The sequence below is a fragment of the Oncorhynchus keta genome, chromosome 6, assembly GCF_023373465.1.
Source record: "Oncorhynchus keta strain PuntledgeMale-10-30-2019 chromosome 6, Oket_V2, whole genome shotgun sequence".
Classification (NCBI taxonomy): Eukaryota; Metazoa; Chordata; class Actinopteri; order Salmoniformes; family Salmonidae; genus Oncorhynchus; species Oncorhynchus keta.
The window spans coordinates 7,959,659-7,978,751 of NC_068426.1; the positions used below are offsets into that span (position 1 = coordinate 7,959,659).

Genomic DNA, 19,093 nt, shown 5'->3' on the forward strand with positions numbered 1-19,093 from the left:
AAAAGGCTGAATGCAGTATAAAGTGATGGATTACCCAAATTACACAGTCACTGTACAACTCTGGTAAGTGTTCAGCTGCTGCGGCTGCTGTGAAAGTAATGGGACCCAAACTCATTTCTACACACATTTCCACATTAGTGTTTTATGCAAATAATATGTGTTCTGTAATTGTAACGCTTTCCCCACTTATTCATTCAACCATTCAGTCCTCTCACATGCAGACATTGTTCCCCAGGTGGTCCCTTGTAGCTCGGTTGGGTAGAGCGTAGCGCTTCCAACGCCAGGGTTGTGGGTTTGATTCCTACAGGGGACCAGTATGAAAACATGTATGCACTCACAACTCTAAATCACTCTGGATAACTGTGTCTGCTCAATGACTTGTACATGTGACTGTATTTCTTGCCAATTTACCTGGTGCACTATGCCTTGCGTAATGACATGAACACTAGCTCCTGGTGTTAGTTAATGCCTAGTGAACCAGTTTTTAGCTCAGTGGGATAACAGTGTTGCAGGTGTACATATCACCATGGTTCAAACTCAGTTCTACACTTCTAACAAGATATGACAGTGTTCCTAACAGGATTATAACTAGTCAACTATGATACATGAACTAAATACATTTTTATGCAAATGTATAATATTGACAATAAATCGAGTTTAACCCAGTCCAGTCCATTCCAACCTACTCCAGTCCAGTCCAACCTATTCCAGTCCAGTCCAACCTACTCCAGTCCAGTCCAACCTACTCCAGTCCAGTCCAACCTACTCCAGTCCAGTCCAACCTATTCCAGTCCAGTCCAACCTACTCCAGTCCAGTCCAACCTATTCCAGTCCAGTCCAACCTACTCCAGTCCATTCCAACCTATTCCAGTCCATTCCAACCTACTCCAGTCCAGTCCAACCTATTCCAGTCCAGTCCAACCTACTCCAGACCAGTCCAGTCCAACCTACTCCAGTCCATTCCAACCTATTCCAGTCCATTCCAACCTACTCCAGTCCATTCCAACCTATTCCAGTCCATTCCAACCTACTCCAGTCCAGTCCAACCTATTCCAGTCCAGTCCAACCTATTCCAGTCCAGTCCACCTACTCTCACAAGTCCAGTTTCAAATTGTTTAGAACACACAGTCTCGGCAGGTGTGTGTATGTGGAGAAGACAATGTCATGTCAGATAGTATAGTATGTTATGGTATAGTATGGTATGCTATTGTATGGTATGTTATGGTATAGTGTGGTATAGTATGGTAAAGCATGGTATGTTATGGTAAAGTATGGTATAGTATGGCATAGTATAGTATTCAGCCATGCTGCCCTGTTCGGAGATAATTTAAATGTTCCTAAATTATTTTTTGTGGCACCTGACCACACAAATGAACAGTAGTCAAGGTGTGACAAAACTAGGGCCTGTAGGACCTGCCTTGTTGATAGTGTTAAGAAGGCAGAGCATCGCTTTATTATCGACAGACTTCTCCCCATCTTAGCTACTACTGCATCAACATTTTTTGACCATGACCGTTTACAATCTAGGGTTACTCCAATCAGTTTAGTAATCTCAACATGCTCAAGTTCCACATTATTTATTACGATATTTAGTTGAGGTTTAGGGTTTAGTGAATGTTTTGTCCCAAATACAATGCTTTTAGTTTTAGAAATATTTAGGGATAACTTATTCCTTGCCACCCACTCTGAAGCGAACTGCAGTTCTTTGTTAAGTGTTGCAGTCATTTCAGTCGCTGTAGTAGCTGGCGTGTATAGTGTTGATTAATTTGCATATATTCATGCAATTAAAGCAATTCATGCTTTACTCAAAGTAAGTGGCATGTCATTAGTAAAAATTTAAAAAAGCAAGGGGCCTAAACAGCTACCCTGAGGAGTTCCTGATTCTACCTGTATTATGTTTGAGGCTTCCATTAAAGAACACCCTCTGTGTTCTGTTAGACAAGTAACTCTTTATCCACATCATAGCAGGGGGTGTAAAGGCTTAACACATGCGTTTTTCCAGCAGCAGACTATGATTGATAATGTCAAAAGCTGCACGGAAGTCTAACAAGACAGCCCCCACAATAATTTGATCATCAATTTCACTTAGCCAGTCATGAATCATTTGTGTAAGTGCTGTGTATGTTGAGTGTCCTTCCCTATAAGCATGCTGAAAGTCTGTTGTCAACAGTAGCTCTTGTACTTTTCACAATAATTTCACAAGGCCTAATTCACATGATGTGCCTACATACTTATAACTACTAACTAGGCTAATAAATAATCACATCTTTTTATTTCAATTATTTCATTAACCTTTCAAGTTATCCCTGTAGATAGACATATTTTTTCAACAAGATATGTAATTTCCCTGCAAATCATTACGTCGGTATGGCACCCTGTTCCCTACATAGTGTTTGTTTTTTTTACCAGGACCCATAGAGCTCTGGTCAAAAGAAGTGCACTATGTAGGGAATAGGGCTCTAGTCTAAAGTAGTGCACTATGTAGGAAATAGGGCTCTGGTCTACAGTAGTGCACTATGTAAGGAATAGGGTGCACTATGTAAGCAACAGGGCTCTGGTCTAAAGTAGTGCACTTTATAGGGAACAGGCTGCTATTGGGGACACATGCTAAAAGGCTGAATGCATTATAAAGTGATGGATTACGCAAATTACACAGTCACTGTACAACTCTGGTAAGTGTTCAGCTGCTGCGGCTGCTGTGAAAGTAATGGGACCCAAACTCATTTCTACACACATTTCCACATTAGTGTTTTATGCAAATAACATGTGTTCTGTAATTGTAACGCTTTCCCCACTTATTCATTCAACCATTCAGTCCTCTCACATGCAGACATTGTTCCCCAGGTGGTCCCTTGTAGCTCAGTTGGGTAGAGCGTAGCGCTTCCAACGCCAGGGTTGTGGGTTTGATTCCTACAGGGGACCAGTATGAAAACATGTATGCACTCACAACTCTGGATAACTGTGTCTGCTCAATGACTTGTATATGTGACTGTATTTCTTGCCAATTTACCTGGTGCACTATGCCTTGCGTAATGACATGAACACTAGCTCCTGGTGTTAGTTAATGCCTAGTGAACCAGTCTTTAGCTCAGTGGGATAACAGTGTTGCAGGTGTACATATCACCATGGTTCAAACTCAGTTCGACACTTCAAACAAGATATGACAGTGTTCCTAACAGGATTATAACTAGTCAACTATGATACATGAACTAAATACATGTTCATGCAAATGCATAATATTGACAATATATCTAGTCAAACTTCATATTGTTTATAATTCATAGTCTCTGCAGGTGGAGAAGACATTGTCAAACAGTATGGTATTATATAGTAAGGTATTAATTTTTTTACCAGATAAGTTGACTGAGAACACATTCTCATTTACAGCAACAACCTGGGGAATAGTTACAGGGGAGAGGAGGGGGATGAATGAGCCAATTGTAAGCTGAGGGTGATTAGGTGACCATGATAGTATGAGGGACCAGTTTCCCAGTCCCTGCCAGTTTCCCAGTCCCTGCCGATGAAAAACATCCATGCTTCACTGTGGGGATGGTGTTCTCGGGGTGATGAGAGGTGATGGGTTTGCACCAGACATAGCGTTTTCTTTGATGGCCAAAAAGCTACATTTTTGTCTCATCTAACCAGAGTACCTTCTTCCATATGTTTGGGTCGTCTCCCACATGCCTTTTGGCGAACACCAAATGTTTTTTTTTATGGCCAATGTTCCGTAAAGCCCAGCTCTGTGGGGTGTATGTCTTAAAGTGATCCTATGGACAGATACTCCAATCTCCGCTGTGGAGCTTTGCAGCAACTTCAGGGTTATCTTTGGTCTCTGATTAATGCCCTCCTTGTCTGGTCTGTGAATTTTGGTGGGCGGCCCTCTCTTGGGAGATTTGTTGTGTTGCCATATTCTTTCCATTTTTTTATTATGGATTTAATTAATGGTTCTCCGTGGGATGTTCAAAGTTTCAGATATTTTTTTATAACCCAACCCTGATCTGCACTTCTCCACAACTTTGTCCCTGGCCTGTTTGGAGATCTCGGTCTTCATGGTGCCGCTTGCTTGGTGGAGCCCCTTGCTTAGTGGTGTTGCAGACTCTGGGGCCTTTCAGAACAGGTGTGTATATATACTGAGATCATGTGACAGATCATGTGACACTTAGATTGCACACAGGTGGACTTTGTCTTATTTAGATAAGATCTTACACCAGATCTTTTTTAGGGGCTTCATAGCAAAGGGGGTGAATACATGCACGCACCAATTTTCCGTTATTATTTTTTTCACTTCACCAATTTGGACTATTTTGTGTATGTCCATTACATGAAATCCAAATAAAAATCTATTTAAATTACAGGTTGTAATGCAACAAAATAGGAAAAATGCTAAGTGGGGTGAATACTTATGCATGTAACGGTTTTACTTCTCTTCTGAGGAGGAGTAGGAAGGATCGGACCAATATACAGCGTGGTACGTGTCCATGTTAATATGAACAAAAAACAAAATAACAGGAGAACGAATGAAAACGAAACAATTCTGTCTGGTGCAGACACCGAGACAGAAAACAACTCCCCACAACCCATAGTGGGAAAACAGGCTGCCTAAGTATGGTTCTCAATCAGAGACAACGATTGACAGCTGCCTCTGATTGGGAACCATACCAGGCCAAAAGCAGAAATACAAAACCTAGAACAAAACAGAATGCCCACACCAACTCACGCCCTGACCAAACTAAAATAGAGACATAAAAAAGGAACTGAGGTCAGGACGTGACAGTACCCCCCCCCCCCAAAGGTGTGGACTCCGGCCACAAAACCTAAACCCATAGGGGCGGGTCTGGGTGAGCATCTGTCCGCGGTGGCGGCTCTGGCGCGGGACATGGACCTCACTCCACCATAGTCTTGGCCCACTTAAGTGGCGCCTTTGGAGCCACGACCCTCGCTGCCGACCTCAGACTGGGGACCCTTGCAGGGGGCCTCGAATAGACGGGAGACTCCGTCAGCGCCGGACAGGTCGGGAGACTCTGGACGCGCCGTAGTGAAGGGCGACTCCGGCAGCTCCTGACTGGCGGGCGGTTCTGGCAGCTCCTGACTGACGGGCGGCTCCGGCAGCTCCTGACTGGAGGGCGGCTCCGGCAGCTCCGGACAGGAGGGAGACTCCGGAAGCGCCGGATAGGTGGGAGAACCTGGAGGGAGGAGACAGAGAGACAGCCTGGTGCGTGGTGCTGCCACAGGACCCACCAGGCTGGGGAGACCTACAGAAGGCCTGGTGCGTGGAGGAGGCACCGGATGGACCGGGCTGTGGGGGAGCACTGGAGCTCTGGTGTGCAGCCTTGGCACCACTCCTCCAGGCTGGATGACCACTTTAGCCCGGACCCTCCAGAGTGCAGGCACAGGTTGAACCGGGCTGTGGGTGAGCACTGGAGATCTGGTGCATACCACTCGCACCTCTCCCTTAGGCTCAATGTCCACATTCGCCCGGCACGGGCGGAGAGCAGGCATAGGGCACACTGCACCTGGTTACCACGCTGCTTGGTCCTTTGGTGGTGGGTAGTTCTGTAACGGTTTTCCTTCTCTTCTGAGGAGGAGTAGGAAGGATCGGACCAATATGCAGCGTGGTACGTGTCCATGTTAAAATATTTATTTAAACTGAACACAAAACAAAATAACAAGAGAACGAACGAAAACGAAACAGTTCTGTCTGGTGCAGACACAGAGACAGAAAACAACTACCCACAAATCATAGTGGGAAAACAGGCTGCCTAAGTATGGTTCTCAATCAGAGACAATGATTGACAGCTGCCTCTGATTGGGAACCATACCAGGCCAAAAGCAGAAATACAAAACCTAGAACAAAACATAGAATACCCACCCCAACTCACATCCTGGCCAAACTAAAATAGAGACATAAAAAGGAACTAAGGTCAGGACGTGACATTGCAAGGCACTGTATAGTATGGTATGGTATAGTATGGTTTAGTATAGTATGGTATGGTTTGTTATGGTTTAGTATAGTATAGTATAGTATAGTATAGTATAGTATAGTATAGTATAGTATAGTATGGTATGGTATGGTTTAGTATGGTATGGTATGGTATGGTTTGTTATGGTTTAGTATAGTATAGTATAGTATAGTATAGTACAGTATGGTATGGTTTAGTATGGTTTGGTATGGTATGGTTTGTTATGGTTTAGTATAGTATAGTATAGTATAGTATAGTACAGTATGGTATGGTATGGTTTAGTATGGTTTGGTATGGTATGGTTTGTTATGGTTTAGTATGGCGTGGTATGGTTTAGTATAATATAGTATAGTATGCTGTGGTTTACTATAATGTGGTATGGTTAGGTAGCCTAGCGGTTAGAGCGTTAGGCGAGTAACCAACATTTTGCTAGATCAAATCCCAGTGCTGACCAGGTAAAAATCTGTTGTCCTCCGTGAAGCAGTTAAACCACTGTTCCCTGGGTGCGGTGGATGTTGATTTAAGCCAGCCCCCCGCACTTCTCTGATCCAGAAGACCTCACCTCTCTGATGCAGAAGACACATTTCAGTTGAAGACATTCAGTTCTATAACTGACAAGGTATCCCCGTTTAGTATATTTTCATTAAGGTATAGTAATGGTACTCACAGTCTCTGCAGGTGTGTGTATTTGGAGAAGATGTTGTCCGACAGTCTCTTTATCTCGTTACTCTTCAGAGACCTGCAACAGGAACACTGCCCCGTTACTATGGTTACACGGGACACACACACACACACATGCACGGATGCGTGCACGCACACACAGACACACACATCCATAATGCTACTTGAAAATCCAATCCATCAGCCTTGATGAGATCCTCTATTCTGTGAGATGAATGTGATATATTATATAATTAGAGCTGAGCTGGAACAGCAGATGAGCCCTTGTTTTTCTCTCAAAATGATTGACATGCCTAAAGATTCTTATAAATATAAATATAGTAGTCAAAAGTTTAGTATTTGGTTCCATATTCCTAGCACGCAATTACCTTAAGCTTGTCACTCTACAAACTGGTTGGATCCATTTGCTGTTTGTTTTGGTTGTGTTTCAGAGTTTCTTTGTGCCCAATAGAAAGTAATGGTAAATTATGTATTGTGTCATTTTGGAGAAATTTGATTGTAAAATAGGAACAGAATATGTTTCTAAACACTTCTAAATGAATGTGGATGCTACCATGATTACAGATAATTCCGTTTGAATCGTGAATAATGAGTGAAAAAGTTGCAAAGGGTCAAAGATCATTCCCCCAAGACATACTAACCTCTCACTATTACAAATAGTAGGGGAGTATGTCTTGGGGGTATGATCTTTGACCGTTTTCAACATTTTCTCACTCGTCATTATTCATGATTCATTCAGGATTATCCATAATCATGGTAGCATCCACAGCAGTGTTTCTGCTGAAAATCATTTAGCTGTGGCGCTGCACCACGGCAAAATCATTGAAAAAATATGGAAAATGCAAAACTTTTGCTGCCGAGGCGCACTTTGAAGATGCTAGAACAGTTCACATTTGGATGGACGTACTGCCAAATCCTCTACAACTACGTTGGAGGCACCTTATGGTAGATAAATCACTTTTCAATTCTCTGGCAACAGCTCTGGTGGACATTCCTGCAGTCAGCATGCCAATTGCAAGCCCCCTCAACTTGAGACATCTGTGGCATTGTGTTGTGAGACAAAACTGCACATTTTAGAGTGGCCTTTTATTGTCTTCAGCCTTTTGTGATTATGGAACATTTCTGGGATATATATTTCAGTTCGTGAAACATGGGACCAACACTTTACACGTAGTGTTTATATTTTCGTACAGTTAAAAGTTCATTTGTGACCTGGCTAATGATTAGCCCAATAGGATAAATGCAGATAGGCAACCCCAGGCTTCAGCCTATTTATTTATAGACACAATGCTGCATCAGTTGGGCTACAGGTGATAATGCTTATTGCTACAGTAATAGCATACCTGATAATATGGATCATGCATAGGCTATGAAATAATTGTAATTAATAATTTTACCAATATATTATTGGGCTAATTTCTGGAGGTGGAAATTATATTTTAGAAGCTGTCCGCATAATGTTATTTTGGATATTATGTCCTAAAAAGTCACCAGAACTGAGCTTTTCAATTCTTCGACATAGAAGTTTCACAGACCCCCAAAACAAAGGGGAGGGAGCTGAGAAATTGTATTAGTTTAATTACATGTAGTCACCTGTTTAGGGGACCTACGTGGTTCTGGTACCAGTTCTGACCATCATACACCTGTATTTGGGGAGTTTCTCCCATTCTTCTTTGCAGATCGTCTCAAGCTCTGTCAGGTTGGGAGTGTCGCTGCACAGCTATTTTCAGGTCTCTCCAGAGATGTTGGATTGGGTTCTAGTCCGGGCTCTGGCTCGGCCACTCAAGGACAATTCGTCACCCAGTCCCTGCCACTGAAAAACATCCCCACAGCATAATTCTGCCAACACCATGCTTCATCATAGGGATGGTGCCAGGTTTCCTGCAGACGTCAGGCTTTGCATTCAGGCCAAAGAGTTCAATCTTGGTTTCATCAGACCAGAGAATCTTGTTTCTCATGGTCTGAAAGTCCTTTAGGTGCCTTTTGGCAAACTCCAAGCAGGCTGTCATGTGCCTTTTACTGATTAGTGGCTTCTGTCTGGCCACTCTACCATAAAGGCCTGATTGATGGAAAGCTGCAAAGATGGTTATCCTTCTGGAAGGTTCTCCCACCTCCACAGAGGAACTCCGGAGTTCTGTCAGAATGACCATCGGGTTCTTGGTCACCTCCTTGAACAAGGCCCTTCTTCCCCGATTGCTCAGTTTGGCCGGGTGGCCAGTTCTAGGAAGAGTCTTGGTGGTTCCACACTTCTTCCATTTAAGAATGATGGAGGCCATTGTGTTCTTGGGGACCTTCAATGCTGCAGACATTTGGTACCCTTCCCCTGATCTACAAAATCATGTCTCGGAGCTCTACGGACAATTCCTTCGACCTCAAGGTTTTTGCTATGACATTTTGCATGCACGGTCAACTATGGGACCTTATAGAGACAGATTTTTTTACTTTCCACATCATGTCCAATCAATTGAATTTACCACAGGTGGGCTGCAATCTGTAAGGATCAATGCTGGTAGACGGGAAGCAAGTACAGTTATAGTGAACATTTAATTAGGAACAGACATGGAAGAGGACAGGACAGCATCTGGACATGAACACATAACATTAATGCAGATACAGGGAACAAACGGGGGAATAGACATTTGTAGACGTGGCAACAAAGGGTAGGAGTCCAGGTGAGTCCAATGAGTGCTGCTGCACGTAATGATGGTGACAGGTGTGCGTAATGAGATGCAACCTGGCGCCCTCGAGCGCCAGAGAGGGAGAGCGGGAGCAGGCGTGACAGTACCCTCTAGGGGCGCCACCCGGGGTCCCACCTGGGCAAACCTGACGCGCCAGCCGAGGCATGGGCGCTGGACAAGCCGGCTGGGGGCATAGAAGCCCAACAAGCTGGCAGCAGCATGGGAGCCTGACGATCCAGCTGAGGCATGGGAGGTTGGCGAGCCGGCTAAGGCGCGGGATCCCGATGAACCGGCTGAGGCATGACGTGGGACGAGTGCCTGATAAGCCGAGCTGAGGCGTAGGAGCCCGACAAGCAGGCTGAGGCATGATGTGTGATGGGAGCCTGCCGACCCAATCGGGGAAAGAAGACCTCTCGAGCCAGCTAAGGCGTGGAAGCCCAACGAGCTAGCTGAGGCACCCCCGGGTTCCATCAGTGAAGGCATTCGGACCTGACGTCACCAACCAAAATACAAAAAACAAAAACCTCCCTGATGCTTCGTATAGTGGTGTTAGCTGTAAGAATCGACGTTGGTAGACGGGAAGCAAGTACAGGGAGTGAACGTTTAATTAGCAACAGACATGGAACAGGACAGCATCTGGACATGAACACATAATATTAATGCAGATACAGGGAACAAACAGTTATAGAATCAACAAAGGGGAGGAGTCCAGGTGAGTCCAATGAGCTCTGCTGCGCGTAATGATGGTGACAGGTGTGCAGCCTAGCTGCCCTCGAGCGCCAGAGAGGGAGAGCGGAAGCAGGTGTTATACCAATTAAGTTGTAGAAACATCTCAAGGATGATCAATGGAAACAGGATCCCACCTGAGCTCCATTTTGAGTCTCATAGCAAAGCGTCTGAATACTTACGTAAATATGGTATTATTTCTGTTTTTTTTTATATATATATAATTTGCACTGTATTTTTATGTGTGTATTTGTTTTATGTTACGTTAGAGTGATGGTCTGAGACTTTAGTGTCTGTCACCACTTGTAATTTCACAGGAAATAAACTACTGCTGTTACACCATCATCTCATCTGAAGAGGGGAATCTAGTCAAGTGAATTCTCTGAATTTACCTGACTGATTCACTGCCTGTGTGTGTGTGTGTGTGTGTGTGTGTGTGTGTGTGTGTGTGTGTGTGTGTGTGTGTGTGTGTGTGTGTGTGTGTGTGTGTGTGTGTGTGTGTGTGTGTGTGTGTGTGTGTGTGTGTGTGTTGTCAGCACCAAACCAACCACATTTCTACTCTGGGACTGTAATGAAACCTTGTTAACACAGACCCACATATAAGCACAAGCACATGGCACATGACACACACACACACACACACACACACACACACACACACACACACACACACACACACACACACACACACACACACACACACACACACACACACACACACACGCACATGGAGAGAGGTACTTACAGCCAGGTGACATTGGTGGAGACTTGAGGAACGTCATGTAGGTTGACTTCCACACACTCCAGCTCTGTCTTGATACAGTCACAACGCTGTGGGTACTGCTGCAAGACTACACAACAATACACAAGTAATACACAACTACACACAGATACAATAATACTGCAGATCTACACCAACACACACACACACACAAACACACCCACACACTTACAGCAGTCTTCTGGTAACGGTAGGACCTGTGGTTGGACCTTCCTGATGGTTCGATCAAAGATGTCCGCCCATCCGCTGTTGTCTCCTACAGACACATAAACATCAGTTATGTACTATTACACCATATAACACCTAGCTAGCACATTAACACTGAAAGGCGGGGATGTTGTGTTTCTTCCTGGGCTCTCCTAATGGATTCACAATCTCAAATTCTTCAGAATATAAAATAATCTGGGGTGCATTATCATTATTTTGTTAAAAATCGCGCAACATTTCAAAGTCCTGCTACTCATGCCAGGAATATAGTATATGCAAATGATAAGTATGTGTGTATAGAAAACACTCTGAAGTCTCTAAAACTGGTTGAATTGTGTCTGTGGCTATAACACAACGTGTTTAGGACTAAAAATACCTCGAAAAACTGTTCTCCAAAAACATAAAAAATATATTAATCCGCCAGTCACTGTATTGTTTAAGGCGACTGCAAATACATGAAGCTGTACTGTAAACGCCTACAGCTTCCACACGATGTCGCCAGTGCTGGCATTTCGAGCAGACTTAATCCTTGGTTGTATGACGTTTTACCCTTTCCTGTTTCAGTCTCTCAACAGGATGTTATTAAAATGGAAAAGATGGCCGCTGACTTCAAGACTAGCTGCTATCGAATACAGATCGCCCCGTGATGAATTGTATAGATTATTAACGTTTATTAATACCTAAAGTTGGTTTCTAAAAGCAGTTTGAAGTGTTTTGTAAAAGTATATAGGCAACTTTTGTCATTTTAAAAAGTGACGTTGCGTCTTGTAAAAGGGAATATTCCTGGATCAGACCGGTCTTCAGAAAACGTCATTTTGGCTATACAATGACGGATTTAATCGGGAAAAAGACCCAATTGTGATGTTTATGGGATATATAGGAGTGCCAAGAAAGAAGCTCGTCAAAGGTAATGAATGTTTTATATTATATTTCTGCGTTTTGGGTAGCGCCGGCTACCGCAAAATCTGTCGTTTTAGATGACGTTCCAGTACTTTGGGGGTGCATGCTATCAGATAATAGCTTCTCATGCTTTCGCCGAAAAGCATTTTACAAATCTGACTCGGTGGCTAGATTCACAACGAGTGTAGCTTTAATTCAGTACCTTGTATGTGTGTTTTAATGAAAGTTTGATTTTTATCAAAAACTATACGTGGCGCTCTTGAAATTTCCGCTGATTTGATCCCGACAGCGGAACCAACTCCCTAAAAAGTTTTAAATGTTTCTACATCTTGGAAATCTGATAGGACGCCCTCCATAAATCTATGGCTTTTAAATGCTCATGTTTTAGTCTTCATGGTTGAAAGTTGGTCTGTTTATCAGTACAATTGCATCTGAATTAGTTTTCAATTGGTTCAACAAATGGAAAATAGGCCTCATAATATTTGTAATTTTGTCTCTGAGTGGACGGTGCTGATAATCCATGTAGAACAAAACTTTGTTTTATTGTCCCATATACAATATTTGAGCTGCGGTTTAATTGTCCAGTCTGTGTGATTCACAAATAATTTCAACTCAATTTTCATACTTGAGTAAAAGTAAAGATACCTTAAAAGAAAATGACTCAGGTAAAAGTGAAAGTCACCCAGTAAAATACTACTTGTGTAAAAGTCTAAAAGTATTTAATGTAAATGTACTTAAGTATCAATGGTAAAAGTATAAATAATTTAATATTCCTTATATTAAGCAAACCAGGCGGCAGGTAGGTAACCTAAAGGTTGCTGGATCAAATCCCCTAGCCGGCAAAGTTACATTCTGTTGTTCTGTCTCTGAGCAAGGCAGTTAATCCACTGTTCTCCATGTGCTGTGGATGTTAATTAATGCAGCCCCCTTCACCTCTTCGACTCAGAGGGGTTGGGTTAAATGTGGAAGATGCATTCAGTTGTACAAGTGACTAGGTGTCCCTCAGATTACATGTTTTTTTTATTTACGGACAGCCAGGTGTACAGTTCAACACTCAGACATCATTTACATTTGTGTTTAGTGAGTCTGCCAGATCAGAGGCAGTAGGGATGACCCGGGGATGTTCTCTTGATAAGTGTGTGAATTAGACAATTTTCCTGTCCTGCTAAGCATTCTAAACGTAACGAGTACTTTTGGGTGTCAAGGAAAATGTATCGAGTAAAAAGTACATAATTTTCTTTAGGAATGTAGTGGAGTAAAAGTAAAAGTTGTGAAAAATATTAATAGTAAATTAAAGTACAAATACCCCAAAAAACTACTTAAGTAGTAAGTTCAAGTATTTTTACTTAAGTGCTTCACACCACTGCTGAAATGAGGGTTATTAGAGGAGGCAATAATAGAGCTATCCTTTGAATTGTGCTTGAAGCAAGCATGTTGTCCTCTTGTAGTTTCAATGTGACTGGTTCTTGTAACATCTTACTGAGTAACATGTCTACTGTTGTGCTCAGTGACATCAGATCAATGAGTGACAGTATGCCAAATCATTATTTCAGTGTTTTGATGCTGTTTTATACACTGAGACCCTCCAAAACGTTTTTTTTTTTCACAACACTTATTTCAAAAAAACACATTTAGATTGAATTAACCATTTTGGGTGTTTCAGAGTACTTATATTCTCTTTAAAAAAACTTTGTGTGTATTAGAACACATTGGGTTTCCATTCAAAACACCCTCCAAACACCAGATCTCAGCTTAGGTGCATTACTTGTCCTGGTTTCACAACACAATCATGGTGTTCTGAGCCTTTATATTTTTACAGTCCAGCTGTAATCGCTGCCAAAGGTGCTTCTACAAAGTATTGACTCAGGGGTGTGAATACTTATGTAAATAGATACTTATGTACTTCATTTTCAATTCATTTTCACAACAGCAACAACAGCAAATCATAAATATTTAATTATGGGGTATTGTGATGTCATTATGGGGTATTGTGATGTCATTATGGGGTATTGTGATGTCATTATGGGGTATTATGATGTCATTATGGGGTATTGTGATGTCATTATGGGGTATTGTGATGTCATTATGGGGTATTGTGATGTCATTATGGGGTATTGTGATGTCATTATGGGGTATTGTGATGTCATTATGGGGTATTGTGATGTCATTATGGGGTATTGTGATGTCATTATGGGGTATTGTGATGTCATTATGGGGTATTGTGATGTCATTATGGGGTATTGTGATGTCATTATGGGGTATTGTTTGTAGATGGGTGAGAAAAGAAATACATTTAATCCATGTTGAATTCAGGCTGTAACACAGCAACATTTGGAAGTCAAAGGGATATGAATACTTTCTGAAAGCAATGTAACATGTGACAGAGGCATTTCTGGATCTGGGGTGATTTCTGGGTCTCAGGAAGGCAGTAGTCAGTCATACAATACTCTCTCACCACAGTTGTCCTCGTCGGCTCCATTGGGACAGTCTCTATGTCCATTACACTGTAGAGCCTGGTGTAGACACACTGTCACATTACCACAGGGAAACTGGCCCAGAGGACAACTGCTCTCTACTGACACCCTGCTGGACACCATTGCTGCAGCTGGAGGGAGGAGATAGGAAGACGAGGGGAAGGAGGGAGAGAGAGAGGAGATAGAGAGTGACATTTTTAGCACATTTAAAGAAATGAATAGACAAAAACAAAGAAAGAAAGAAAGCTACTTTCACTCCAACAAACTACTGCTGACGCACTAACCACTAACTCCTTATTACAGCCTACTGTATCCATAGTCCCTTTGTCCATTCCCATTCAACAGCAGTGCTATAAATTACCTATTACAAAAAACAGCTGAAGGTGTAATCAAATAATAATCATAATAATGAAAACCTCTAGTGGCTTTGTACTCTCAGCTCCCAACCTCCCCACTCTCAACCGGGCTCTGGCTTCATGAGTGCCTTGTTAAGACCAAGGCTTAATTTGTAAATCGGGAGGTGCCAGAACAAAAAGTGAGCTGGAGAAGTGGGGGGTTCTGAGGTACAGGCGAAGTGGGGGGCTCTGAGGTACCGGAGAAGTGGGGGGCTCTGAGGTACCGGAGAAGTGGGGGGCTCTGAGGTACCGGAGAAGTGGGGGGCTCTGAGGTACCGGAGAAGTGGGGGGCTCTGAGCTACCAGAGAAGTGGGGGGCTCTGAGCTACCGGAGAAGTGGGGGGCTCTGAGGTACCGGAGAAGTGGGGTGCTCTGAGGTACAAGAGAATTGGGGTGCTCGGAAGTAGAAGAGAATTGGGGGTTCTGAGGTACCGGAGAATTGGGGGGCTCTGAGGTACCGGAGAAGTGGGAGGCTCTGAGGTACCGGAGAAGTGGGGGGCTCTGAGGTACCGGAGAAGTGGGGTGCTCTGAGGTACCGGAGAAGTGGGGGCTCTGAGGTACCGGATAAGTGGGGGCTCTGAGGTACCGGAGAAGTGGGGGCTCTGAGGTACCGGAGAAGTGGGGGCTCTGAGGTACCGGAGAAGTGGGGGCTCTGAGGTACCAGAGAAGTGGGGGCTCTGAGGTACCGGAGAAGTGGGGGGCTCTGAGGTACCGGAGAAGTGGGGGGCTCTTTGGTACCGGAGAAGTGGGGGCTCTGAGGTACCAGAGAAGTGGGGGCTCTGAGGTACCGGAGAAGTGGGGGGCTCTGAAGTACCGGAGAAGTGGGGGGCTCTGAGGTACCGGAGAAGTGGGGGGGTTCTGAGGTACCGGAACGCATGAAAATAAATCAACTTTATAATAAAGGGAAACTGGCCCAGAGGAAACTGGCCCAGAGGAAACTGGCACTGAGGACCAAGCTTTATCATAGTTTTGCGCACTGGCATAGAGCAGTAGAGTAGAGGCACTTGCAGAAGTTTCACAAATGGGGGAACATTTTCTGTTGTCATGGGTTTGGAAAAAAAGTGTATTCTATAAACGTATTTCATGCAATTCTACATAAATGTAGATGATTGGAGATTTTAGAAGAATATTGTTTAATACCTCAAAAATGATCGAAGTGACAGGCTAGGGCTACTTTGACACGGACAAACAGAGAATCTGAGATCAATAACAACAGCCTCGTCTTGAATCCATCAGTAGTCCAGGCCGAGGTGTGTGGAGACACACATATTGTACAATATGAGGACGAAGTCCTAAAAAGATGTTCAGTATCACTGATTCCCCCATTGATTCTCAGTTCCCTCACCTGCAATGGCTCGATACGCTCGTGCCAAACTAGTATATATTTTAGTTATATTTTGAAAGTTGATTACTTGGTATCCTACGGGCAGATTAGTATTGTCCTTTCAGCAGGATCCTTTTTTTTTTTTTTTACAACCTTTGTTTTCCCGCGATTGATTTTGAAATATAGAGAAACTATCGATCGTCTGTGGCTAAATTATAGTCATACTCCTGGCGTAGTATTCTGAATTATTGCATTTATTTCTGAACAGACAGCGAATCCCATTCCAATTCTGTGAAAGATACAGGCACGCTTCTCTCTCTCACCACAGCAATGGCCACACGTTGGTCTATATAGGCTACAATGTTGCCCAAACCACGAACCCAGGCCAGCATAACATGTATTCATTCATAGAATATCAGGCACTTTTCACATTACGTATTTTAAGGGGCAGTCAGGAGAATTACACAGGAGTCTACTTGAATTAACTCTGATTGCTTTTATTCAAATTTTTACATTGCAAAAAGTGAAAATAATTATTCATGCCATGGGAGGTACAGAATCCTGGTAAATGGGTTCCTGAACATAACCGTCCAAAACTGAGGGGAGTCCTGTTCTGGCAGGATTTGTTAAGACGAGGAGATTTTGGCTGTATGACACACGCGCACGCACGCACGCACGCACGCACGCACGCACGCACGCACGCACGCACGCACGCACGCACGCACGCACACACACACACACACACACACACACACACACACACACACACACACACACACACACACACACACACACACACACACACACACACACACACACACACACACACCTCTCCCTCCTCATAACCCCTGTCAACAGAACAGTGTGATCCTGCCACTCTACTGACTAAACAGGGAGGGTGGGAGGGAAGGGAGGGAGGGAATGATGGTGCAATTGAGATAATCTGTGTGGGTGATTATAGCGTATTATGATGGTTTAGCAAAATTATTTCCTTATGTTCGTACTCTGGACAATTTTAATTGCAATAGGCACAAAGAGGCTTTCTTAAGGTCAAACGTCTTTCTCATCTCGGGCGTCATAGCTTTATTATTCTGATAAAGGTATTCAACTGCACGCTCATCCCAGCCAAATCGCTCTAGATCCACCTCGAAATCCCACATCTGTCCAGGTACCCAGGATGTCAGGACATCCTTTCACAACCGGACACTAGGCACAAACGTTAGCGCTATTACTATCAAGTAAGCTTATGTAAGTAAGTCAGCGGATGGGGGAGGTGGATGGACGCAAATCGGTGTTGCTTGTTCAATTTCAGTAAATAGCAAATAAAAAAAATAAAAAAACGAGTACCTATCTCAAACCCTTAATTTAACCATTTGGAATCAATGCCTAAACGTAATGTTTTAACCCTATCCAAAAACGTAACTGTTAAAATGTAACCATTCGGAATGAATGCCTAATCCAGCCGCAAGACAACAGTGACAGCAACAGAGCAACCCAGGGTGTCCAAAACACCTCGAAATTTGACCTTTGGAGCAACTTAGAAATTTGACCTTTGGAGCAACTTCGAAATTTGACGGTTGGAGAGACATGGACAAACATAGGAATCTGAATCATAAGCTCTTGTTGCTCAGCCTGTGATCACGTCCTTTAGAAATGTCTCTCTCTCTCTCTCTCTCTCTCTCTCTCTTTCTCTCTCTCTCTTCTCTCTCTCTCTCTCTCTCTCTCTTTCTATCTCTCTCTCTCTCTTTCTATCTCTCTCTCTCTCTCTCTCTCTTTCTTTCTCTCTCTTTCTATCTCTCTCCCACTCTCTTTCTAATCTCTCTTTCTCTCTTTCTCTCTTTCTCTCTCTCTTTCTTTCTCTCTCTCTCTCTCTCTCTCTCTCTCTCTCTCTCTCTCTCTCTCTTCTCTCTCTCTCTCTCTCTCTCTCTCTCTCTCTCTCTCTCTCTCTCTCTCACTCTCTCTTTCTCTCTCTCTCTCTCTCTCTCTCTCTCTCTCTCTCTCTCTCTCTCTCTCTCTCTCTTCTCTCTCTCTCTCTCTCTCTCTCTCTCTTTCTCTCTCTTTCTTCTCTCTCTCTTTCTCTCTCTCTCTCTCTCCTCTCTCTCTTTCTTTCTCTTTCTCTCTCTCTTTCTCTCTCTTTCTCTCTCTTTCTCTCTTTCTCTCTTTCTTTCTCTCTCTCTCTCTCTCTCTCTCTCTCTCTCTCTCTCTCTCTCTCTCTCTCTCTCTTTCTATCTCTCTCTCTCTTTCTATCTCTCTCTCTTTCTATCTCTCTCTCTCTCTTTCTATCTCTCTCTCTCTCTCTTTCTATCTCTTTCTATCTCTCTCACTCTCTCTCTCTCAAATGTAATTTTTTTTTTACATTGGAAAAAAGTACAGACTCAGAGCTACAAAATGGTATATCATAAACTACAGTTAAGATTCTTCTCCCCCCACTTTTGTGAAAATGGTCCTCGAATGTTTTGGTAAACTTACTGGAGAGCTCTTCTTTGTCTACATCCATTCAGCATCGTCCAGCATCGTTCAGCCCATCCACGCTAGTGTCCCACCTGGCCAAAAGCCAGGGAAAATACAGAGCACCAAATTCAATTAAATTACTATAAAAATCAAACTTTCATGAAATCACACATGCAAGATAGCACATTAAAGCTACACTTGTTGTGAATCCAGCCAACATGTCAGATTTCAAAAAGGCTTTTCGTCGAAAGCAAACAATGCTATTATCGGAGGATAGCACCTCTGTAAACAAAGAGAGAAAACATATTTCAACCCTGAGGCGTGACACAAAACGCAGAAATAAAAATATAATTCATGCCTTATCTTTGACGATTTTATTTGTTGGAACTCCAATATGTCCCATAAACATCACAAATGGTCCTTTTGTTTGATTCATTCCGTTGATATATATCCAAAATGTCCATTTATTTGGCGCGTTTGTTCCAGAAAAACACCGGTTCCAACTTGCGCAACGTGA

At 43.2% G+C, this 19,093-nt stretch overlaps 1 protein-coding gene across 1 annotated transcript in view; it reads right to left on the bottom strand.

Annotated features, from left to right (window-relative positions):
• The window catches only part of LOC118385715 (relaxin receptor 2-like), a 297,386-nt gene that overhangs the window by 239,757 nt on the left and 38,536 nt on the right, over positions 1 to 19,093 (bottom strand). The window contains exons 2-5 of the mRNA XM_052520430.1: positions 14,389 to 14,538; positions 10,999 to 11,082; positions 10,791 to 10,896; positions 6,628 to 6,699 (exon numbers count right to left, since the gene is read on the bottom strand). Of these exons, the coding sequence (XP_052376390.1) occupies positions 6,628 to 6,699; positions 10,791 to 10,896; positions 10,999 to 11,082; positions 14,389 to 14,538 (412 nt within the window). The remainder of the gene's footprint in view (positions 1 to 6,627; positions 6,700 to 10,790; positions 10,897 to 10,998; positions 11,083 to 14,388; positions 14,539 to 19,093) is intronic.